This window comes from Sarcophilus harrisii, chromosome 4, assembly GCF_902635505.1.
Source record: "Sarcophilus harrisii chromosome 4, mSarHar1.11, whole genome shotgun sequence".
In the NCBI taxonomy this organism is placed as follows: Eukaryota; Metazoa; Chordata; class Mammalia; order Dasyuromorphia; family Dasyuridae; genus Sarcophilus; species Sarcophilus harrisii.
The window spans coordinates 278847269-278872665 of NC_045429.1; the positions used below are offsets into that span (position 1 = coordinate 278847269).

Sequence of the window (25397 nt, forward strand, 5' to 3'; positions counted from 1 at the left end):
TCCTCGCTTTATTTCCCCCAGGCTCCTCGTTTTACACATAAGAAGTTGAGGCTCAGAGGGAGGCTGAATGACTCGCTCCAAGTCCGGAGGAGAGGGGCCGGGCTCCGCGCCCGCCCCGTGAGCGGGAGCTCTCCAGCGTCCTGCAGAGCCAAGGCTCTGGGACTTGAGCGAACGCCGCCGGAGTGGAGCTGCTCGCGCTTGCCAACCCCCGGCAAGTGCCATTCCCTGGAAGTGCGGGAGTAGCCCCGCCGAGAATCTCGAGCGAAGGCCGGCCAGCCCGCCACCAGACCCAGGCTTGTAAGCTTTTCCAGCCCGACTTTTCTCCGCCCCAACCCCTCTCTCCCCCAGCCGCAGACCGCAGAGACCGGCCCGCGCCAACAGTTCCTCCTCTCTGTCTCGCCCCCTCTTTCCCATCTCGAATGGTACGGCCTGGCCCCGGCTCAGCTCCCCATTCCTTTCCCGGAGAAAGCGAATATCCTGAAGGGGAGGGGAGGGAGCAGAGAGCCCTTCCTCTGTCACGTGACAGGGAGGGACCTTACGCCCAGACCCCATGGGGGCTTCTGACCCGGAAGTGGCGCCCTGGGTTCGCTGCGACGCCAGGGCTATGGTGGGAGCGGGCCCGGGAGCCCGGCGCGCCGAACCGGGCGCCCCGCCGGGGGCCGGGATATGGGGACTGCAGCCTCCGCGGCCGCCCCCGTCCTCTTCCCGGGGCGTGGAGGCGGCGGCCGTAGCGGCCCTGGGAGCCGGGGACGGCTCCGCGGCCACGGAGGCCTTGTTCCTGGCCTTGGGGGCCGGCGTGACTGCGCTGAGCCACCCCCTCTTCTACGTGAAACTGCTCATCCAGGTGCGCCCGGGAGCGGGGAGACGGGACGGCGGAGGAAAAAGGGAAGACGAGAGGAGAAGAAACGAGCAAACCGCAGGAAAAGGAAGAGGACTCGGGGAAAACAGGGAGAAACAGCAGAAGAACAGAAAGGAAGAACAAGGTACACTAATCAAAAACGGCTTCAGACGGAGAGACAAATAGGACGAAGAGCGATCGGAACCGTCTAGAAATCGTCGGATGGAAAAAAGACCAGTGAAAGAGAGGATGTGACATTGAAGGACTGTGGCTGGGGATAGATACTGGCGAAACAAATGAGATTGCGCTTGTGAGATGGGGGAGGTGGTGCCCTCCCTATAGGAGAGAGAGATCTAGAAATTCAGATCTGGAATTCTAAACAACCCCAACCCCCCCCCCCCCCAATCTAGTCCACACCCCTCACTTGAAGTTAATGTTGTTATTTCTCAGTTAGCAAGCGTTTGATCTTTTTCTCCCTTTGATCTCCTGGACTTAAAAAAAAAAAAAGAAAGAAAAACAAAACTCCTATAACAAATATAGTCAAGTAAAACCGGTTTCCACATAGACTGGATCCAAAAATGTAGTTCTTATTTTACACTTTGAGTCTATCATTTCTCTTTGAAGGGATGAGTAGCACTCTTTATTATCAGTGCTCCAGAATCTTCAAACGCCTCGGATTATAGATGGGGTTGTAGGCTGTTATTTGTCCTAAATTCTGGAAAGACCTCAGGGAGTTGATGCCATCACATGCAGGTGAATTGGATTTGAGTGAGGGAGGGCTGGGCAAGGTCACCTACATCACTTTCCCCTCCAGAAGCATCCGGGTCCAGTATAGAGCAGGGTGATTGGAAATGACCCTGGATGAAGCAGGAGATTTTGGTCTAGGGTCATCAAAGCTGAGATTCAGAGAGGTTAGTAAAACACTGATTATCTTGGACTCCCATGTACCCAAGCAGTTGCCACATCTTGTGGTTTCTACACTCGCATCTCTCAGTTTCTAACCTTTCATTCCAGGCACATAGCTACTATTTTAGTTCAAGCTCTTTTTATTTCTGGCTTCAGAAATACTGCATCAGCCTCCTAAGAGGTCCCCCTGCTTCAAGTATTCTCTCCCTCCAATTCATACTACCAAAATAATTTTCCTCAAGCATAAATCTTTGTGACTCCCTTTCTCATTCTACTCTAAGATAAAATATAAACTCCTTTGTTTAGCTTTTTATGCCCTTTACAACCTGGTCCCTACTTACCTTTCCAGACTAATTAGAGATTACTCCCTTTCCTTGGACTCTTCTGATCTGGCATACCTCTCTGTTCCTCACATGTTTAGTGTACTTAATGTTCATAGTTTCTCTTTTAAACAGGTAGCTTAAGCATTATCTTCTACATGAAGCTTTTCTTAATCCTTCCAACTGCTAGTGCTCTCCCAAACTATTTTGTATCTATATTTTTATATTTAACTTTATACTTATTCTGTATGTTTGTATGTCCTTGTAATTTCCCCTGTTAGAATGTAGGGGATTTTTTTCATTCTTTGTGATTGTATTCCCCCCTCCCCCTTCCCAGTGCCAATTGCAGTACTTAGCACAGTTTAAACCCTTAATTGTTGATTGATTAGCTCTAAATTCGTAGTTTTTACCACTCTGTAACCGGGAACAGGAGCAATTAAGATTTGGGGATGTGTGGAATAGATATGAGCAGAAATTCTAAGTGACAGCTTGAGTATTTGTGGAATAGAGTAAAAAGATTTGGGGTGTGACCTAGAGGTGACTAGTTTTAGACTTCACAGTGATGTATTTGGGAGAATGGAAATCATAATTGAGTATGAAGTTATTTATATGTGATCAATGCAAGAAGAAATTGGGGGTATGATTGGAATGGGGGCAAATATTTCTACGTTATTGGGGATTGGAGGAATGTGAATTTGAGGTTGAGGGTAATAGTGAGACATTTAGGTGTGGCTGAGATTGAAGAGTTGTAAAATGACTATAGCGTGTAGGCATGAGTAAGATTTTGAAATATAGAGATTTGGTGAGATATAAAATAAGTGTAACATTTGGGTTTGATATTTGGGGTGACAGCTTGGGAGAGTTGTGAAATGAGAGAGACAACTTTGTGTTTGGGTATAATGGGAATTTGAGGGATGAGTAGTTTTGGTGTAGACAAACTTGGTGCCTAAGGAGTAATTTACATTTGAAAGTGGGGCATTTGGGCATGGTGCAAACTAAATGTAACAAATTTGAAAGTAAATTTGGAATGAATGTGATTTGAGAACTGGAAATTTGAGGGTAATTGGAAGTAAGTGTGGCAGAACTTTAGAAGTGATATGGAATGGGGATGACAGATTTGGTATGTTTGGAATTTGTTGTAACAAGATTTGAGAGTGAAATAGGAATGATTTGATAAACCATGACTTAATTAAGTAGAGATCATTCCAAGCTCATATAAATTTTTTTTGACTGACTAACTTCTTGGTAGATCCAAGAAACTCATACCTGGATTTTAGCAAAACAGTTGACATCTTGTACTATTCTTGTGAGCCAGCTTGTTGGAATTGAAACTTGCTGAGTATCTGGACACAAAAACTCAATATTGGTGATTTTATATTAGCTTGAAAAAGCACTTGGAATGCCTCAGATATTCATGTTTGGCTCTGTGCAATGTAATAGTTTAAATCAGTGGCTTAAATAAAGGCATGCTTATCAGATTTGCAGATGGCACAGAACCTAGAAGAATTACTCAAACATTGGATACCTGAGTCAGAACCTAAAAAGATCTTGACAAGCTAGTACATCATGTTGGCTAAAATAAGATAAAAATTAATAAGGATCAATGGCAAGTCCAACATTTGGATCCAAAAAATCACCTTCACAAGTACAAGATGGGTGATGTATCACTGAATGGAAGATTTGAGAGTTTTAGTGGATTGTAGATTCATCATGAGTTTACAATGGGTTATGGAGGTCAAAAAAGTTAAGCATAGAGTATATAACTAGAGAGACTATAATTCTATTGTCTTAGGTGAACCCAGCCTGGAATATTGTTGTTCATTTTGAAGTTACCACATTAATATATGGTAGGACATTGATAAACTAGAAAGTGTCCAAAGGAAGATTACCAGGATGGTGCAGGGTCTCAGGATCATGCTATATGAGTATTGAAAGGAACTGAGGAATATTTTTTTTTATTTTATTTAATAGCCTTTTATTTACAGGATATATACATGGGTAACTTTACAGCATTAACAATTGTCAAACCTCTTGGAACTGAGGAATATTTAGTCTAGAAAAGAGAAGATTTTGGAAATGGGGGGAGGGTAGGGAACAACATGTTAGCCTTCTAGTAATATGAAGGGTTGTCACATGGAAGGAAGACTCTACTACTTGGTTCCAGAGGGTAGAAGAACTAGGAGCAATGGCTGGCAGTTGCTGATTGATGTGGGCTCACTGTAAGAAAAATGTTACTAGTAATTAGGTTATTTAGATTAGAATGGGCTACCTTAGGAAGTCATGTGTTCTCCTTCATTGGAGATCATCAAGTGTAGGCTAAATAGACTCTTCCTGGGCATGTTGAAGAAAGAATTCTTATTTGGAGTTAAGCTAGATTGCCTCTGAGTTCCATTGGATTGAGATTCTTAGATTTGGTGATGATACAATCATCATTATCATATCATTAAATATTAGTTATAGATTATCAACTTCAACCTCTTCCTTTTATGGAAGGGAAAAAACCATTCTGTAAGAGTAAGGTGACTTATCTAAGGTCATGGGGGCATGTTGGATAGGATTTGAATGGGATTTGTTATGGTTGATATTAGGCATGCCTAGAATTTAGGGGATAATTGGAAATAGGCATAGATGTGATGAGAAATAGATGTGATTGGGAATGAAGAAACTGGCATTTGGCATATTTATTTGTGTCTATCAGGATTATTGATTGAGAGACTTAAGTTTGATGAGCAGCTTGGATCTTGAGCAATATCTAATAAAATTCTATCTGGAGAAATGATATATGGTTATAAGACATATGGAGCAGATGGGGAAGAAGAGTGCCAAGATAGAGGGACAGAGCAATAGGATTTGTAGGGTCCTTGCCATGATTGGTAAGTAGAAGGGAAAAAAGAAGCTAGGAGACAGTATTTGGGGTAAAGGTGGTTGAACATGAACAATGTCCTAAGCTCGTTTTCTTTATCTGAAGGTTGGACATGAACCACTGCCTCCCACTGTGGGGACCAATGTGCTGGGGAGAAAGGTCTTCTACTTGCCTAATTTCTTCACATATGGTGAGTGGTATTTACATCCTGAAAAAATGCTTGGGAAAGAGGTCTCAGACCTAAACTGTGCTCAGATGAGATAGTAGAGGAGAGCCCAGAACCCTCGCTGGCTGAATTTGATGGGTCAGGGGAACTGTGTAGTCATTCATTTTGGTTTGATTTGGAGAATGTAGCCAAAGACTAAGAAACTGGTGATATAGTATCTGGGCAGCCAGAGGTAGAAAATACAGCTTTGGTTCCAACTCTAGCAAAGATTTTGTACACATACAAACACTCAACCCTGCACAATTTTTGAGGAATAAACAGATACAGAAGTAAAACTCCTAGAATTGGAAGTGTCTAAGTCCCCATTCCTCTGTACAAAATTTTTATTGCAAGTTCTGACTTACTCCTTTGTGGTCATACTCATTTATTATTTTGTTGTTGTTGAGTTGTTTCATACCACCTCTTCATGATCCCATTTAGGGTTTTCTTGGCAAAAAACCTAAAGTGGTTTGCCATTTCCTTCTCTAATTCATTTTATAGATGAGGAAACTCCCTCCCTCCTTCCCTTCCTTCCCTCCTTCTCATTGGCAGAGGGAATAAGAAGAGAAAATAAATGATTGTTAATTGAAAATTAATTAAATAACCTTTCCCCCCAAAACTGGGTTTCATACCTGTCATTATGCTGTAGTTACTTGTGAATCTCAAATGAGATGTATTAATAACGTCTATTAAAATGCTTTGAAACCTGTAGAGCTCTATTTACATGTAAAAGCAAATCACTTCTCCCTTTGGAGAAGTGCAGAAGAGGCAGCTTGTAGTTTAAGTGTAAAAGGATGCTTTGGACAGAAAAGAGTGTTTCCAGGTAATAATGTTAAAAAGAGTAGTAATAGTTCATATTTGTATAGCTCTTAAGTTTTATAAAGTACTTTCCTTATTGTAACTTTGTGAGGTAGGGAATGAAAATGCTTTTGTTTTTATTTTAAATGTTGAGATGCAAAGATGAATGTTGAAAACTATCTTTTTATATATTTGGAAAAATATAGCACTCTGCCCAACCTCCTATGGTCCTAAATAGTAGGAAGAATATCCTGAGAAATGTCACAAGCAGCCACATTAAAATCATTGTTAGGAGAAATATTAAAATCTTAGACACAAAATGGCAGAAATGGAGAGCTCTTCAAAATCATCTAGTCCTTTGCTTAAATTTTAGCAGAGTCACACTCAACACATATCTGGGATATGTAGTAAGATACTTAGTGTTTATGGCTTTGCATGTCCTACTTACTGCCAATTTCATTCATAACTCCCTAATTCTTAGGTGTGTATCCAAAAACAGCTTTGGTTTCTCTTACACAATCCTAGTCCCAATTTGTTTTGGTGCCTCCTTTTCTTTACTCCTTTCACATATACCTTTCTTCTAACCCTTCTTTTTTCTTCTACTTTCTGGTCTCCTGTGTTCCCAGTCTTCTAACTATCCTCATCCCCACCCCAATTTCCCCTTTTGCCATTGGAAAATATCTAGGGCCTAGGAAGGCTCCTACTGGAGTTATTTCCTTAAGAGCCTTTGGTGTTGTTGGCTTAACCAGCAGGTGACTGTATTTCGGTTGCAACAGCTTATCAGATCTGGAAAGGCTGTTACCATGTTCTGAATTGGGCAGGAACATTTTTTCATAACTTGCTACTGTTGCAGATTTGCAGACTTTATCTTTTACTAGGTTTCTTTGGGAACCAAGCCAATCAAAGAATAGAGAGTGTCATCAATTTGGGACTTACCTAGCTGGTTGTCAGTGTTGAGGTATCTTTGAAGAGCTCTAGCTATAATAGCCCAACAGATATTCCCTTGGATTTCTGCTCTGTTTTTCTTCAGAAAAATGTGTTCTCTCCTCTGATCATTTGCCCTTACTATAACTCTTTAAGATGAGAAGAAATAAAGATTCTTATCCCCATTTTGTAGATAAGGGAATTAAGGATCAACAGGTTCTTAAGATACAGGAGTCAAACAAAGTTTTCTTGGTTCAGAAGTGCTCCTGAACCATATTAGAATATAATGGCAAAAGGTGCTACAACATAAATAAAAATATAATACCACAGAGATCATGTTAGCTTTTCATTTCCTAAGTTAATAGGTGGCCCACTGATATCACTGTTCTAAGGGACTAGGAAGCTATTACCATCAATGGGTTTTCTTCCTACTTTTACTACCACATGAAGCTAAGAAAATTTACTGTGTTAGAAGCTCAGTGGGTTGTTTTTTTTTAACGTTTCATTGACATCTTTTGTTTTTTACACCAATCATTCCTGCCTCCCACTACCCTAGACCTCCTGAAATGATCTTTTGTAACAAATTTAAGATTTAAATAATCTAAATCCAGGTTATTATTCTAGGTTTATGGCTTGAACAGAATAAATATGAATGTAAACATTAAGCATTTACTAATTGCAGCAAACTATGTAAACTAGTGCTAACCTAGCACTAGAGACACAAATATAAGCAAGGAGTCTTTGCCTCACATGAAGGTTTACAAAGCATTCTACACAACAGCCGTGTGAAATAGCTAGTTTGAGGATTTTCCCTATTTTACAGATGAAGATTCAAAGAAGCATTTTGTTTTGAATTAAGATTTGAATTTAGGTTCTCAGGTGCTACTGTAATACAGTACTCTAACCATGGAGCCATTTCCTGATGCTCCCTCCCCTTCTATTTTTACCTCTTTTTCTTCTTTTTGTCTTAGTTTCCAAGTATCACAGTATATACCTGGAATAAATATGCTTGTATAGTTTTTACAAATAGTCTGCAGTCTTCTCCTAGTCAAGTCAAATTGGAATGTGAAAGCTCCTTTACATTTTGTTCTTTCATTCCTTAGTGTATGTTCACAACTACCAGATGTTTTAGAGAATTCAACATCTGGACACAAAGGGGAAATAAGTGCTGGTTTGAAAATAAGAGGACTTTCAGGCTTTGGGGATCAGACTAATTTTATTAAAGTTACAAAAAACTTGACTAGGTCAAACAGTGGTGCTTTAGGAAGACCTTTTTGGAGCAAGTGCACCTCAAAAGAACTTCCTTCTTGTACACTGATCAGTTTTACTGTCACAAATTGCTTACATTTTTTCTGAAAGCAGTGTGCTAGCATTTGGAGGTTGGGCCCTCTCTCCCCTAAATCCCTGATGTACCTGATGCAGGATTCAGTCAGATGGCTCCCTCAGCATCAGTGATTCAGTGAGAGATCTTTGAAGAAGAGTACTCTCCTGTTCTCTCCTAGCTGCTCTCTATGGCCTTTCTCTCAATTATTATAAATAATGTGTCTCCCACAACCTGGCAGGCCCATATCACTGCCAGAACTTTCTTACTATCTTTTGAAAAATATGTTTGTTTTTCTCCTTACACAGAGTGAAATGGGTTTCTTATTCCCATTGAGTTAATGAACTGAAATACTAGCATTGAAACTTAGAAAGGAATGATTTATTTTAAAGTTGACTGAAGAAATATTTAACCTTTTTTTGTCATTTAAAAAAAAATAAAGAGGGCCCAGAAAATAATAATTCATATATCATGCTTTTATATTTACAAAGGGTTTTCATCACAATAGTCTTGTGAAGTATATAATGCAAATGTGCACTTTTCATTTCACAGATGAAGAAATTAAGTCACAGAGAAGGGAAGTGACATGCTTAGGATCACCAATGATCTTTCTACAATCCAGAAGAAAAGACGATTTCTTTATTTATTTATTTTTTGGTTTGGTATCTAGTCTCTTTTAAGTCACAACTGAAATGAGTATTACTGTTCATCCAAGTTTGCAATGAGATATTTAGGTTGTGGTGTCCAGAAATGGAAATTAATTGTGAGATGGAATGGGAATGAAATATATTTTTTTCTTCTTTTGTGCAGCTAGACACATTGTGCAAGTGGATGGGAAGAGAGGACTATTCCGAGGCTTGAGTCCAAGACTTATGTCTAGTGCTCTCTCCACCCTATCCCGGGGTAGTGTGAAAAAGGTGAGGCCATGGATGTATCTTATATCCGTGTATCATGACATATAGTTAATCTGTTAGGATCTCTGTGACTTCAGTTTAGAAACAGATTGTGCCCTGGCTGTGTGTTATACTTTGCCAATACCTTTGGTTAAAACCATTTGACCATCACATCCTGACTTTGGGGAACATTGCCCTGGTGCAAATTCTCTTATCTGGTTTTAGATCTTTCTGAAAAGTTATAATGTGTTTCTTTATTTCTCCCAGTTGAGTAACTAAGACAAAGAGTGACCATTGCTTGATTTAATAGATTTAGAAGCAGCAGAGACCCTTGGAAGGCTTCTCTTCCAAACCCCTTATTGTATAGAAGAGGAAGGTCCTTTCTACATTTAGTGATTGGCAAAATCTGGATTTAAACTTGGTTATTGCAAATCCATTATTTTTCTATTTTATTGGGCTGTCTGATCTAGTTAGACCATTTCTTGTTCAGAGTATCTTGGTTTACCCTAGTCCACCACAGATGACTACTATAGACCCATAAAAGCAATTGTTTGATTTGTTTGTCCAAGTAACAGTAGCTCTCTACTGAGGGAGTCATCTTAGACTCATCAGAGGGGTGTTGCAAAAGAAAAATTGAAGGGCTCATTGGGATCTCTTCTATCTTGACTACCTCTCTGAAACTGTTTCCTTTCTTAATAGTTAATCTCAGGGGCAAAGCTAGTAGCCTTTTCTTATTGCCTCTCTGTTCATTCTCTGTTTTAGACCTTCCCTCTGGAGGAGTTAGAACATGTATCCAACAAGGATGATGTGAAGACATCACTGAGGAAGGTAGTGAAAGAGGTGAGTATCTGTGCTTAAAGATTAAATTGGACCAGGAGAGACCTTTGAGCTAGGATTGATCTGGTGGAGAATGGGGAAGGGGAGGAAGGGTGAGTAGTAGTGAACCATGATTACTACTATTTTCCTGCCAGAGAACAATATTTGCTTAAGGCTTTCCAGAAAGGATGAGAAAGCGTTTTTGGTGGCTTCTCTATCTTCAACTCATTTCTCCTTTACTTTTATTTGGGGAACTGGTGATCTGTTTAACTGTCACTATTATAAAAGAGTATTTATCAAGCATTTATATAGTGTACTTTTCTGTAGTGTTAATTAGTCACATTCTCTATATTCTGGGAACTGAAGATTTAAGAATGACCATTCAAGTATGGACTAAATGAGTCAGAAACATTAGAAATGAATTAAAAGATTAGGATCTATTATGAGAAAGTTAAAGAAGAGCAAATTGTTGAACTCAAAATATTGTTTGGTTGAGATGAAAAAAGGGAATTTATTTTCCTGGAAAAGGTTAAGATTTTTTTAAGAGTTATTTGAGTGATAAACTGCCAGTGGTCATAAATAGTATAAGTCTTTATGATTTACGAGAAGGCCTAGAGGTAGAAATAGAGTAATTGAATGAAAAGGAAATTGAGGAAATATCCATTGGAAAAATTGGAGGTGAAGAAGGAAATGAGATGAATAATATTAGAAGTGTCTTAGAAAAGTTTTGAAGTAGAGAATGAAGATTCATAGCAGGCTCAGAGAGGAGTGGCCAAGTGACCACATACATAATCAGTTGATTTGGAGAGCAACATTAAGCATTAACTGGTACTAAGATTGATGCTAAAGGTTGCAATTCTGGTAAGGAAGAGGTGATAAAAATCATTCTCAGACTTTGCTATCACCAGCATTACCATATCATAGGATGTTAAGTTTTAGAGATCATACAAAGCTCATTTTACATTTGAAGAAATTTCGGCCTAGGAAGGTGAATTCAGTTGTGATTTGTATTACTTACACAAGTAGCCAGTGGTAATGACAGAAATAGTACTCAGGTTTTCTGACTCCCTGTCTTGTGTATCATAACTATCATTCTACCACATTATCTGTAGAAATTGAGAATGAAGGAATCAATATAGAAGAAAAAAATAACATCAGACTGGATGTGCAGTCTGAAAGAAAAAGATAAATTTAAAATAACTTTGAACTATTATTGTTTGAGAATTTCATATTGTGAACTTGCACAGAAAGAAAATGAGTAGCTGTCTTTATTATAACATGTTAGAGAATAAATTGGTAACAAGTTGTAGAATTTAAATTACTCCAGCCCAAAATGTAATGTCTCAGAACCTATATTGTTCATTTTTTAATCCCCCATAGTACCTAGTACAGTGCAAATGCTAAATATTTGTTGATTTAAGTGATAGAGGACTCTAAGACACACCTCACCTTAGTCTTTGAATTCTTTCATCTGAAAATTCTTCCTCAAAACAGTGTTACAAATTCCACTATCCTGAGTTGAGGAAGGGTTTTTCTTATGGGTTATCTTTTTATGGCATATCTGATATAGACTGCACCTAACTATTCATCTGGTTGTTTTCTCCATAAAGACTAGTTAAAATCCACTTCCAGGCACCTTGGGTTTTGTACTCTGGACCAAGCTTTGTTCCTAATTCCTTTCTTTTTTTTCCCCCCAGACTTCTCATGAGATGGTGGTGCAGTGTGTGTCCAGGGTGCTTTCTCACCCTCTGCATGGTAAGTCTGGGGAAAAGTACATTTGAAATAGAATCTAAAATAGTTCCTATTTGGTCCAAGCCCTTCAAGATAAGTAGGAAGTATAAGTAAGGACTCTCCCTTTGGCCTGTCAGCAAGAGGTATTGGGTTCAGAAGCTCATATTTCCAAGAGGTTAATTACCTGAAATCTCCTAGTGAACTATAGTGCCCTTGGAACCACATTGTTAGGTTGAAAAGCAAGGTATCAATCCTAGGATAATTATGATTTTCTTGAATCTTGTCTCTGCCCAATCCTTGTGCGTGGTGTTTCGTTTGTGATGCATTTCCTTTATTTTAGATCCTAGGATTTAGAGATATAGAGGGACCTTAAAGCTTAACTAATTCGACCTTCTTATTTTAGTGGACAAAATTTAATCCTAGTGAGATTAAGGAATTTGTACACTTTCACAAAGTATACTAGTAAAACTAGGGTGTAGACTTGGGTCTTCCTGACTTCATGGAGGGGAGGAAGGCAGCCTGTGACATGATAGTGATCAGTGATGACAAAAGGGACATTCCAGGGAAAGGTACAGCATAAATAAAGTACAGAAATGAGAAAACTTTGGAGTATGTTCACAACTGAAAATTTTCCAATCTGATTAGAGTACTGGGTAAGTGTGAAGAGAAGTTTCCTCACTCGGGTCCTCTTCCCTCTTAGTGGGGATCATAGCATTTTTTTATTCGAAAACAAAGTCCTTTATGCAATATATCAGTGTACAATTAATAAAATACTGTTCTAGAAGAAGAAATGTCAAGTAATGAAAATAAGAAATTGGTTTAGCATTTTGAATAACTTTAGCTTCTTTCCTTATATCCTTCCACTTGTAGAATTTTTCTTAGTATAAATTAAAGGGTATTCACTTGCTTCAACCCTTATTTCCTATCAGAAACTTCTCCATATGGTTTAGCCCATGGTTTCCCAGTTTATCCAGTACGTTCTCCAGTGGTTGTTATAAAAACCGACTGGTTATCTTACATCTATCCATGCATTACTTAAGACAGACTTTCTAAGTGATAGTTTTTCCCACCAAGGCAGGATTGAGGTTGTTCCAGAGTATCTTCTCCACCTGATTCATACTAGACTGAGATAGAAAAGCTTCTGAGCATCCTGGCTGCTCCCATGATGATCTCCTGGAGATCTTGGCATGTGATGTAAGTATAGAGCAGGAAAAAAGAGGTCATCTACTCCAGCCCCAAAGAAAATGCTCAAGACTACCCAGGGATAAGTAAGCAGCAAAGCTAGAATTTAAACTCAGGTCCTTTGTTGTAAAAATTTAACATGTTAAAATCAGAGTCTGGACCAGTGGAGATGAAGTGGGGAGGATCAGGCATGACACATCTTGCAAAAAACAGCACAAGCTAAAGTTTGCAGAGGTGGGATGGCATGGGACACATTTGGAAATAATCCAGTTTGACTAGAAGATAGGATGTGTGTTGGGAATTGTATACACACACACATACACCCCCTACCCCCAGCATAGAAACCACAGGATTGAAAGCTAGAAGGAGTCTTGGACATCCACTATGTTCATCATTTAGGATAAGGGAACAGGCTCACAGGAAGGATTTGCCCAAGTATCAGGTGCAGGCTTCAAGTCCATATTCTCTGTCTCCATTTCCACTAGTCTTGACACTCTAGCATAGCTACCTTCTCCATTTTTCCCTTCCTGTAATTCACACTGGTTTCCATATTAGATATCATGGGGCTAGGGATGTTGGTGAGCATGGGCATTGGTATACCCGACTACTTGTATTTAGTTCTGTTTTCCTTCCTTAGTCATCTCGATGCGCTGTATGGTCCAGTTCGTGGGGCGGGAGGTCAAATACAGGTGGGTGATTCTGAGTTTCCTTTGATGCAAACATCTGTTTGCTGTTTAGCTCTTTAGTGGAAATGCCTGGGTCTGATCTCTTAACCATCTCATCTAAGGTCTCCCAAGATCTCCATCCATAGCTCAAATAAGTGGTGCTGGCAGCTAGCTGCAAGAACTCTGATTGCTTCTTTCTCCAACTTCAAAAAAACATTTTGTTCTTAGTTTACTGTTCTTCTGGTCACATGAGAAAAAATAATTACATACTCAGGTGGTTATAAGCTGCTTATGTGCCTGTCTGTGCTTTTCCAAATCCCAGTTAGGGTTGCCTTGGATGTGGACCTGAGAACAACTGAGATAGCCTTTCAGGACATGTAGCACCCTGTATCTTTGAATCCCAGTGTTCTGCTCTAGCGTGAGCTAGATTCAGCTGGGATTCAAAGCCAGGGCCTTTGGCTGCAAATCCACTGTCCTTCCTACTTGCCCCCCCAGTTGCCTTTGTCGTTTGTAGGGCTACTGTTGGACCTTCCATCTCCTCCACTGGAAATTTGTTAAACCACAGAAAAGTATGAGATGAGGCAGTGGGGACATTTCTGTAGTGGCTGCCAGAGCTGGGAGGAGTCTTGAAATTCAGATCCCACAGACTTGGGGAATTGATCCTTCCCAGCCCCTTAAGAAGGACTTTTCATCTCCCTCTCTTTTTCCCCCAATTCCTGTGAACTTTTCCCAAATCAAGAAGATGTCTATTAGTAGATGTTCTCTACTTGGAGGACATCCTAGTTACTGAGTATTATTCTCCATCTACCTCAGTGAGGGGTAAATGGCTGTAGGCATGTGGTGTTGGTCAGGGACTCTGGCTCCAGATGAGACAATACATTTCTCTCTTATGTCATGCATAATTTTGTGCTTCTCTGCAGTGGTGTGCTGAGCTCCATTGGGAAGATTTTCCAAGAAGAAGGGCTGCTGGGGTTCTTTGTGTAAGTGAGTTTAAAAGAGGTTTTCTTCTTTCCAACTTAGGGTTGTTTGTGTTATACTTTGTTTCTTCTTCCTGCATATTTTTAGAAAGTGCTTCATTTGGGTATTTACTCAGGACTAAGTATATCCTGGAATTGTCATTGTGTTATTGAATGCTTAGATGCTGTAAACTCTAAATAAGAACCCAAAGCAGGATTTTGCTTTTATTTTGTAATAGGTCCAGAAATCAGGTCAGCAGTAGGAGTATATAAGATACTAGGTATCAAGGCTGACAAATCCTCTGGATTTTTCATCATACTTGTAATTGCTGGTAATTTTGTAACACTTCATGCCTCCCAACTCTCTGTCCTGCTTTGAGAGTCCAGTGCCATTGATTTCCCACACCCAAATTATTTGCTCAGTGAATTCATCTTGAAGAGCATTCTGTTTAAGATTCAACCCCCTTAGCAATTTGGAAACTTACTCAAAGGGCTATAAAACCATGCTTACTTTTTGAGTAAGCAATACTTCTCTAGGTCTGTACCCCAAAGAGATCATAAAATAGGGAAAAGGACCTACATGTGTTCTTTTAGTAGTAACAAAGAATTGCATGTTAAGGGCATGTCCATATGTTGGGAATGATTGAGCAAGTTGTGGTCTATGATTGTGGTGGAATACTATTGTGTTTTTAAAAGTGGTGACCAGATTGCCCTCAGAAAAACATGAAAAGGCTTAAATGAATGGATGCAAAGTAAAATGACCAGAACCAGGAGAACATTGTACACAATAATAACAATGTTATATGATGATCTACTATGAATAATTTAGTTATTCTGAGTAATACAATGTTCAAGATACTTCTGTAGGACTTATAATAAAAGGTACTTTCCATCTCCATAAAATGATCTAGTAGAGCCTAGATACAAATTAAAGATGATTTTTCTTTATTTTTCTTGTTTTTTTTTTTTCTCTGTTTTCTTTCACAGAATGAATTAGATGGAAGTGTATTTTGCACGACTACACATGTATAATCTATGCCAAATTGCTTACCTTCTCAATTTGGTGGTAGGAGAGGGAAGAAGAGAATTTGGAATTCCAGATGTGTTGGAAGATGAGGAACTTGTTTCATGTGAACTGAAAAGTGTACATTTCATATGAGATAAATATTCTAGATTAAACTGGCAATGAGAAACTGTTCAGCTCAGTAGTCTTCAAATTGTGAAAAACCTCAATTTTGAGAAAAGTACATCCCTGTATTTTAAAGGAAATTGATTCTGTGAGCTAGTTTGTCATCTCAGGAAGAGGAGCAAACATTGCTCTACAACTAGGGAAAACACTGGATGTATCAGATACAGCATTTGGCTTCATCCTGTCCTGGTAACCAAGCACTTTTAACTATAACACAGTGTCTTGCTTTCTCTGAAGCTTGGCTGTACTAAAGCTCTGGCAAAGGCTTTTGAATTGCTTACCTGTCACCTAAGATCATGAATAATAACTAGAATTGGAAAAGATCTTGGAGATTCAAGCCAACTCCTTTGTTTTAAAAAATTAAGGAAACTGAGACCCAAAGAGGATTTTTCCTCCAAAGTAACCTTTAGGCACACCGTCTGTAAGTCACAGCGATAAGAGTCAGAATTGGAACCCAGGTCCTTTGCCTCCAGAGTTTTGTTCTCTTCCACTTTGTCACACTGCCAATAGCTAGCCTGTCCCTGTCCCTTAGGGTTCATCAGTGAAAACTGCTTCAGCATCAGGACTCACAACTTGATAAAGAATATAACATCTGATTTTTAATTTTGTTTTTAGGGGCTTGATACCTCACCTCCTGGGAGATGTGGTCTTCTTGTGGGGCTGTAACCTCTTGGCTCATTTCATCAATGCTTATTTGGTGGACGACAGTGTGAGTGAGTCACTCTCATAAGGATTAAGCAAAAGCTAGAATTATCTGTTCCCATATGAGTAGAACAGACTCATCTGCCTTCATTATAAAGGAAACATTTTAGAAGTAGAAACCTATTTCTTAAGAGATCAGAGAGTCTGGATTTTGCAAATAAATGCAAGACGTAGGAGAAGTTTTTCAGTTTGAGCCAAGGCAACATTTCAGTGGCCTTAAGAATTACAGAAATCCTGAAATATCTCCCCCCCCCCCAAAAAAAAAAAAAACAACAAAATTGACTCCTGTGCATCTAGACTTTTTTTTTTTTTTTTTTTTAATGGCTTTTCTTAAAAGAGCATCCTGGATCAGAGGGCCTCTTAAGATATCTTCCAGCTCTGAAATTTTAAGATCCTGTGATTGTTGTGGTTTGAAAAAAGTTTTCCATGATTAATTAATTCAGAGTCTGATGTTTAAAGAATTGATATGATGTTCCATGTCTAAATGTCTTTCTAAAAAAACTTTTTACAACTTGGCCTGCTTAATGCTATTTGGCAAATTGTTTCATTTATGTGGAAGGTTTTTTATTATAACTTTAAAAGATCTTTTCTGAAGGAGAGTCTTGATTTCCTTCCCAATCAAATGGAACTCATGAGAAGTGAGGTGGTTTGGAGTTTGCTGTATTTTTTCAGCCACCTCAGTTTTGTGGATGAGTTGTTTCATAGAGACTTCATTGAATCTGTACTAAATGCTTCATGCTTTGTGATTTTTAATATTTGTGACTTCTAATTTTCTCTATTTTTGTGTATGTGATAGGGATCGAAAAATGAAAGGAAGAGAAAGAGGAATAGGAATTTAGGCTATAACACTTGCAGTTGAGCCTGCTGAACTGGGTCAAAATGATAATCTAAGATATGTATTTGGCACTTGTGGCCTGAAATTTATGGTACACCAAGGACATACATTTAAGCCAGTGAACAAGTTTTGAACAAGGACAGTCAATCAAACCTGTAGGTATCAAGTGAATCTTTTGGCAAAATTTACAAATCTTGCTGAGCAATTTTTTTTTTTTTTTTTTGGTCAGGGATGAGAAATAGCAGAAGGTGTTCAAGTCCAGATCCTTAAATGGATAACTTCTTATACCTTTGTTTCAAAGAAGACTTTCAGTGTGTTTTGGAAAATTGTCACACTTAGAGTGACCCTTTATTCCATTACCTTGCCTCCATAATTCCTGGCAAATTTACCCGTTTCTATTTAAAAACTGTATTCTGCCAAACTTATTCCATACTTTTCTCTCCACACCTTGTCTCACTCCTAACATAGGATAAAGTAGACCATTTAAAAGGCCCTAGAAAGGAATCTTCTGAAAGTCAAAGAAAATTTGACACTTCAGGAGCATTGATGAGGATTAACTAGAACTGCTTCTGCAGCATTATTTGAAGGGAAGGAATACCACATGTAAATAGCAGATTGCCAGGACAGATGGAAGCCATAGCTTATTGTAACCTTGACTTTTCTCTCTATTCTCACCTTTCAGTTCAGCCAAGCACTGGCAGTTCGCAGTTACACCAAGTTTGTGATGGGGGTAGGTATGCAGCCAACTCTGGCCCCAAACAATGTTGGTCCATGGTGACCATTCTATTGACATTCTATTCTTTGCGTGGATTTGGGTATGAATGGAAGTGAGACTACTCAGGATACTTGTCAGTATAATTTATAGCAGTAAAGATGCTGAGGAGAATTTTGACTTCTCTGGGTTTCAGATTGCAGTGAGCATGTTGACCTACCCTTTCCTCCTGGTTGGTGACCTCATGGCTGTCAACAACTGTGGGTATGTATGTGTGAAGAGTTATCCCTCACTTTACCTTGGAATTGGGCTTTGGAAGCCTGATGGCCTCTTTGGCCCAAAAGCTGGGACTTGGGAAGTCCTGGAAAGATTCTCCTTCTCTGAGTTTCTAAACTAAAAGACCACAGTCATCCTTGTCAACTGCTTAAAGAAAGCGCTGGTTGGCTCTAAAGCTTTTCGACTTTGTCCTTTCCTTCTCCCACCCCGGATATGGATTCTGCCATGTAGTTATCAGCAGAAAACAGGTAAAAATGATTTTTGATTACTAATACCCTGTTTGAACTAGATATCCCCATTGTATTAGTCTCTGTTCAGGCCATGGCAGCCAGGCTTTTTCCATTGCTTTCTTTTGGTTCTAACCCATTGATCTTACTCCTGGGCAGGTTGCTGGCAGGCCTCCCACCTTATTCTCCTGTGTTCAAGTCCTGGATTCATTGTTGGCGATATCTGAGCATGCAGGTAAGTGGAGGTAGTTGAGGAGAATGATCTTTTTTTTTTTTTTTTTCCTCTGAGGCAATTGGGGCTAAGTCACATAGCTAGGAAGCATTAAGGGCTTGAGGCCAGATTTGAACTCAGGTCCTCCTGACTTCAGGGCTGGTGCTTTATCCAATGCACCACCTAGCTGCCCCAAGAATGATCTTTTAAAATATTTTATTGATGCCTTTTGTCATTATAAAGTTCTTTTCCTGTGAGAGTAGATTTTAAAAAGTATTGGCCTTGGAGAGACTTGCATGAACTGATGCTAAGTGAAATGAGCAGAACCAAGAGATCATTATATACGTCAACAACGATACTGTATGAAGATGTAATCTGATGGAAGTGGATTTCTTTGACAAAGAGAAGATCTAATTCAGTTTCAATTGATCAATGATGGACAGAAGCAGCTACACCCAAAGAAAAAACACTGGGAAATGAATGTAAACTGTTTACGCTTTTGTTTTTCTTCTGGGTTATTTTTACCTTCTGAATCCAATTCTCCCTATGCAACAAGAAAACTGTTTGGTTCTGCACACATATATTGTATCTAGGATATACTATGACATATTCAACATATATAGGACTGCTTGCCATCTAGGGGAGGGGGTGGAGGGTGGGAGGGAAAAATCGGAACAGAAGTGAGTGCAAGGGATAATGTTGTAAAAAAATTACCCTGGCATGGGTTCTGTCAATAAAAAGTATTAATAATAATAATAATAATAAAATATTGGCCTTCAATGTAGAAAAATAGAGGTAGATTAAACCAAAGCTTCGAAGTTTGTGAATTACATGAATAGGATGAACAGTGGAAGATAACTTAAGTGGTTATTTAAGGAAACTAGTGATAGTAAGGGCTCTTTTTCCTCCAGTTTTAAAAATAAAATTTTGTTGATGACTGGGTTTTATATTATTTAAATTTCCCTCAGTCTCCTTGTTCCTCCTTTTCCCAGAGAGCCATTCCAGTTAATGAAGATTTTTTAAAAGGAAAAGAAGAAAGACATAGCTGGCATAGTGGTTAGCATTCCGGCTCTGGAGCCAAAAAGACCTGAGTTCAAATCTTCCCTCAGAAAACTTAACACTTACTATCTGAGTGACCCTGGCGAAGTCACTTACCAATTGCCTCACAAAAGAAAAAAGGAAAAAGAATAGAAAGAAAACCCTTGAAACCAGTCCATATATTGAAAAAAACTGACATTTTAGACAGTATTCCACACATTTGTGGGTCCTCATATCTGCAAAAGAATTCTCTCCTTCTCCCCCAGCCCTCTAGGTCCTATATGGGGCTACTTAATTTGGGGCTGTGTTGTGGTTCTGAGGCTTGTCTGAAATCATCACTTGAATTAATAAAGGAAATAGTTTTCAGGTCCCTTTTCAATAATAAGGACTGATTCCTCATATTTCATGGTGATCTCAAGCAGATCATCCGTGTCATCCTTCAGCCAGCTTCTTGTGCCCGTCTCACTGTATAGGGATCTGGATGAAGCATTGGTCTGGTTCCTCTGGCCATTCTTGTGTTTTTATATTCTCTGCCTGCCTATCTGCTTATTGACTAAAGATATCTTGTCCCTGAGTGGGTCAGTACGTTGGTGAGCCTACAGAAATAGGTTTTCACTTGGCCTCAAGATGGAACATTAATGTTATCTTGGGGATCAATCAGCAGCTATATCCTCAGGGTACATTAACCAGAGAAAGATCCCATTATACTTCCACTATAGGTGAATCTGGAGAAGATGCTGATTTTCTTTGGTGATACTTGCCAATTCTGAATGAAACACAAACTCCCTTGGGCATAGTTACACATCTGGCTATTAGAGCCAAAAATGATTCTTTTCCTGTTGGAAACCTGGTCTCAGGAACCCTTTCCAAAGCCCTATGTCCTCCCATTGGTATCATCAAATAAAAATTTTAAAACACATTACTTAACAGCATAAACTCAACATAGATGGGCCTTCCTTTCTGGATAGTTATGGTCTGGCTCCCTGAGTTCTCAGTGTCTTTCCCCTTCACTAGATTAATATAGGACTCAGTTAAAAGCCACCAGAAGATAGAATCAGGAAGTGGAAAAAGCCCTGAGACTGGTCATGAGATTAGCTTGAGCAAATCCCTTCTTTCTGGGCTCATCCTCAGGAATAAGGAGATTGTACCAAATGGCGTCAAAGCTTCCTTTCAGGATTAAAACTCAAATCCTTAACATCTGCCCTAAAGTTGAAGTTGGAATTCAACTTGAGAGAGGAAGTAAGGCTTCCCTTTTTCAACTATCTCACTATTCTTTCTTTGCAGGGTCAGCTTTTCCGGGGATCAAGTCTGCTTTTCCGCCGAATCTCAGCAGCATCGAGCTTTTCCATTGACTAAATCAGAATAACTTGACTACAATAATAAACAGACTATCTCTGCCCAGCCCAAGTGAGGGCCTAATTATTGGGCTATCTTGTAAGATAACTGACTGTATAATACAACTAGATTTGGATGTTTGTCTTTCTGGTGGTTATTAGTGGTTTTTCAGTTGTGTAGATAGGGGATGGGCTGGTAGGTAAGGGAAGTAGGGTTTTGGTATGGTCTGAAAAAGTACTTATTCTATACAGATTCTGAATTAATAATTTCTAAGACTGCTTGGCAGAGCGGCACAAGGGGCATTGGAGCAATTTCTGGTAAATATCTCAGAGGCATTGCAAATAAAATGAAAAGTAATATTAGTAAGGGCATAGAGGCTCACTCCATTACACCATAGTCAGGGTGGCAGCATATTCCCCCCCTCCTCCCCAGTGCTCCCCCGACTTTGAACAAAACTCAGGCAGAGAACAGATGAGCATACTTCTCTTCTGCTTGGTTTTTAAACAATAATAATAATAGCAATAGCTTAAATTTATATAACCTTTAAAAGTTTGCAGAATATTTACTCCTTAACAGCTTGGGGTAGGAGGTTTAGTTTTGGGGGAGAAATAGCCTGTTTTAATTAGCATTCTTATATCACATAACTCTGTTGCTTAATAAAAGATATGTAATATGTTGTAGTTCTCAGAGCACTTTACATACATTATTTCATTTGATTTTATCAACACATTTTTACCAACATCTGAGGTAGGCAGAATTTTTTATTCCCATTATATTGACAAGAAAGCAGGCTTAACAGAGTTCTCTTGCTCAAGATCACATGCTGAAAAATGACAGATCAGAGACTTGAATCCAAATGCTCTCTTAGTAAAGGCTCTTTCTATGTCCTGGCTTTTCTAATATGGACACAGTAAAATTTTTTTGTAAAAAGTTTTATTTAATATGATGATTTTGCCTTGTCCATTTTATGTTCAATCTGCTTAACACATGATGTCCATTGAGGTAAGAAATGTCTTATGCAGGACTGATTTTTGATTACCTGGCTAATGTTAAATAATTCCAAATATTAAATATTAATTTTCAAAAATTAATCTTCAAGGCCTGACAATCTATGATGCGCTCACGCCTGGGCACCATTTGTAAAATATAGTTTATTACTTAACTCTGAGCAGTCACTTCATTTCAGGAAGCTCTAGTGTTATCTGATATTTCACATTGCCAGTCTCTCCTAATTTCCAGGGCGTCAGAAAATCTCTGACCACTGACCTTTGCAGTGTCAACTAATTTTACCCAGCTGCCTCTGAGTCCTTCAGAGATCTCTGGCTATGATTTCTTGAATTATAGTTTAATAACTGACAGCATGCTCAAGAACAGCCACATGCAAACTTAAAAGCCTTTATTATACTTGCTCACATAATGCCCTGACTTGTTAACTCCCTAGTGAACATGAGGTCTGTGAGAGACCCACATGTTCACTATTGAGCTCCTTACCTCTCTTGGCTATCCATCCACTTGGTTCACCTACCCCAGGATAAAGAGAGTGACCTCCAGCTGTAGTAGACTTAAAAAGGGTCTGTGAGGTCACACACAGCCAATCAAAGAGGGAGCTGTCTCCCGTTAAGAAGCTATCTCGATATGACAAAATCTCTGCCCATGGGGCAATCCCCACAGAAATCCCCACAGAAAATTTTGGATCACTTACACCTGTTGCACTGTGCGGGCCCATTTAAAGGACTCTTACATAAATTTGCTGGTCTTGGAAATTTGGAATCTCATGTCTTTGTTAGACTGTTTTTTTTTTTTAGGAGTGTTTCCTGGCCATTAGCAATGGTGGTTGTTGCTCAGTCATTCACTTGTATCCAATTCTATGCCCTACCAACTTAGTTCATGAGGATTTTTGGCAGATGTTGGAGTAGTTTGCCATTTCTTTATGTGTCCTCAATTTACAGATAAGGAGCAAATAGGGGTCAAGTGACTTGCTCAGGGTCACACAGCTAATAAGTGAATGAGGCTGGATTTGAACTCAGATCTTCCTGATTCCAGCCCTCGTGTTCTATCCGCTGTTGGGGGGGGGGGGGGAGGGCTGCCTCAGTCAGAGTTGGTGGGGGACTGCAAAATGATAATGCCCAGCCCATCTCGGGGAGGTACGAGTGTTGGGGTAAATCCGGCAAGAAAGCATAGAGCATAGCTGTGGTTCCGTGCTTGGGCTGGCACCTACACAGCGCTGCACGTACTCCTGGGCCTTGGGAACCATCGCATGTTCTCCACTTTTCTGGAATTGCAGCAAGAAGCTTCCCCCAAACCGCCCAAGCCCAGAGGTCACCGGCAGTCTCGGACAGGTGGGTGCTGCGAGGGGGTGTCAGCCTGGCAGCACAAGGGGCGGAGGCCCGGTACCCGGGGCAGGCAGAGCCCGGGAGATGCTCGGCCCCAGGGCTAGCAGCACGGTTCCCCCTGCCGCTCCATTTAATGGGTCTCAGCGTACTTTAACCCAAGCTCCTTGTTACTGGCCAGAGGCTTGTGAAAAGCCCTCACATTTCAAGGCTGAGGGGAAGCCCTGGCTGACGGGTCCCCAGCGGGGGGCGCTGTGCAGACTGGCTGCTGCCTTCCCTCTGCCCAGGATCCAGGGCCCTGTTCTTACCCTTGGGAGGAGACCTTTATCAGCAATCCTGGGCTTATAACAGGCGCAGGTAAGTGTGTGTGGGTGGAAACTTCTAGGTCTCTGCTAGCTGAGCCTACAGGGGGATTTCAGGGATCCATGGAGGGTAGCACAACTGCCTGCCTGAGCTAAGATTGCTGCAGATGCATTTCTGATGGAGGAGGGACAGCAAGGTAATGGCAGAGCAAGGGAACCGCTCTTGGAAGCTGCGGTTCTTGGAAGCGCCGTTCTTGGAAGCCGCCGTCTTTTTCATTTCTTCATAGGCAACGCGAAAGGGAATGAAGGTCAGATCTGGAGCATGGGCCACCTCGACTCCCTGTGTGACAGTGGGCAAATCGCCAACGTTCTCTGGGCCTCGGTTTCTCTGTCTGGAATATTTGGAGTGGGCCATAGCTCCCCAGGGTCGTTATTAGCTCTAAATCTGGCATCCTGGGACATAGGAGCTGCCCTAAGGCTATATCCCAGCACAAAAATCTGCAGATTTGGGAAGTCATCTACATAGAGAAAAAGAACCATGTGAGTTGGTCACCTTAGCAGCTAAACCATTTTGGGATGCCTTCCTTAAACAGAGCAGTTTCAGTTGAGTAATATTGAGAAAAGGAAAAACTAAAGAGATTGAGGATTGAATAAGATATGAAGAAATGGACAGGGAATTTTCTAGTTTAGCTTTGGTTCAAGGGGTCATTTGTTTGGTACTTTCTCCTTATTACTGGAGATGATTACTTTTTTTATTTTTTTCCAAATACATGCAAAGATCGTTTTCATCATTCAGTTTTGCAAAACTTGGAATTTGGAAATAATTCAAATTTTTCTCCTTTCCTCCCCCTCTCCCTGCCTCTCTCTCTAGAAAGCAAACAATCCAATATATGTTAAATATATGCAATTCTTCTAAACATATTTCCATGTTTGTTATGCTTTTCAAGAAAAATCAGATTAAAAGGGAGGTAGGAACAAGAAAGGAAAAAAAAAGCAACAACCAAAAAAAGATGAAAGTGCTTTGAACCACATTCAGTCTTCTTAGTTCTTTCTCTTTATGGGGATGACTCTCTCCATCACAAGTCTATTGGAATTGTCAGGAATCATCTCATTGTTGAAAAGAGCCAAGTCCATCACTGTTGATCATCACACAATCTTCTTAACTATACAATGTTATCTTGATTCTGCTCACTTCACTCAGCATCAGTTCATGTGAATCTTTCCAGACTTCAAAAATCAATCAGCTCATCATTTCTTATAGAACAGTACCATTCCATTACATTCATGTACCATAACTTTATTCAGCTGATGGACATCTACTCAGTTTCCAGTTCTTTGCCACTACAAAAAGGGCTGCTACAAATATTTTTGCACATGTGGGTACTTCCCTTTTTTATGATCTCTTTTTGTGATACAGATCCAGTAGAGACACTGCTGGTTGTGTACAGTTTTATAGCCCTTTGGGTATAGTTCCAAATTGCTCTCCTGAATGATTGTATCAGTTCACAATTCCACCAACAATCTGTTAGATTCTTACTTTTCCCACATCCCCTGCAACATATATCATTTTTTTTTTTCCTGTGCTCTTAGCCAAGATTATTACTCAGTGTCTCATGCCTGCATAAGGAGGTCATTTCTGAGGTTCATTTTAAGTCAGATATCCCTTTACTTCTGTGAGTAGGAAGCCTTTTAGTCTACAATGTTGTAAAGAATGGGGCTCTCTAGATGTAGAGATGGTCTTCTTGTCTCTGTACTCTGGGAACATGGACCTCTAGTCTGCCTGAGAGTTGCCAGTTGCTATGTGATATAACAAACTTGTAAA

At 39.9% G+C, this 25397-nt stretch overlaps 1 protein-coding gene across 2 annotated transcripts; it reads left to right on the forward strand.

Annotated features, from left to right (window-relative positions):
- Positions 1-487: 487 nt before the first annotated feature.
- On the forward strand, positions 488-21319 carry MTCH1 (mitochondrial carrier 1). Of its 2 annotated transcripts, none has more exons than XR_004233708.1 (12): positions 488-844; positions 5033-5117; positions 8986-9092; positions 9831-9908; positions 11582-11639; positions 13435-13486; positions 14383-14442; positions 16223-16320; positions 17827-17874; positions 18053-18120; positions 18519-18594; positions 20893-21319. XR_004233708.1 is itself a non-coding variant. In XM_031964949.1 (12 exons), the coding sequence occupies exons 1-12, from the start codon at positions 551-553 to the stop codon at positions 20962-20964; spliced, it is 1092 nt and encodes a 363-aa protein (XP_031820809.1). In that variant the 5' UTR covers positions 496-550; the 3' UTR covers positions 20965-21319. The 2 variants fall into 2 exon arrangements, 1 of the variants encoding a protein (XP_031820809.1); XM_031964949.1 differs by having other exon boundaries at positions 496-844; positions 16223-16316.
- Positions 21320-25397: the final 4078 nt, after the last annotated feature.

What these genes read in the sequence shown, in the direction of transcription:
- MTCH1 (XM_031964949.1), top strand. Translation starts at nt 551, where the DNA reads ATGGGGGCTTCTGACCCGGAAGTGGCGCCCTGGGTTCGCTGCGACGCC. An exon ending in GCTTTCTCACCCTCTGCATG is followed by an intron (nt 11,640 to 13,434) that starts GTAAGTCTGGGG and finishes TTCCTTCCTTAG; the next exon opens with TCATCTCGATGCGCTGTATG. An exon ending in GGGCGGGAGGTCAAATACAG is followed by an intron (nt 13,487 to 14,382) that starts GTGGGTGATTCT and finishes GCTTCTCTGCAG; the next exon opens with TGGTGTGCTGAGCTCCATTG.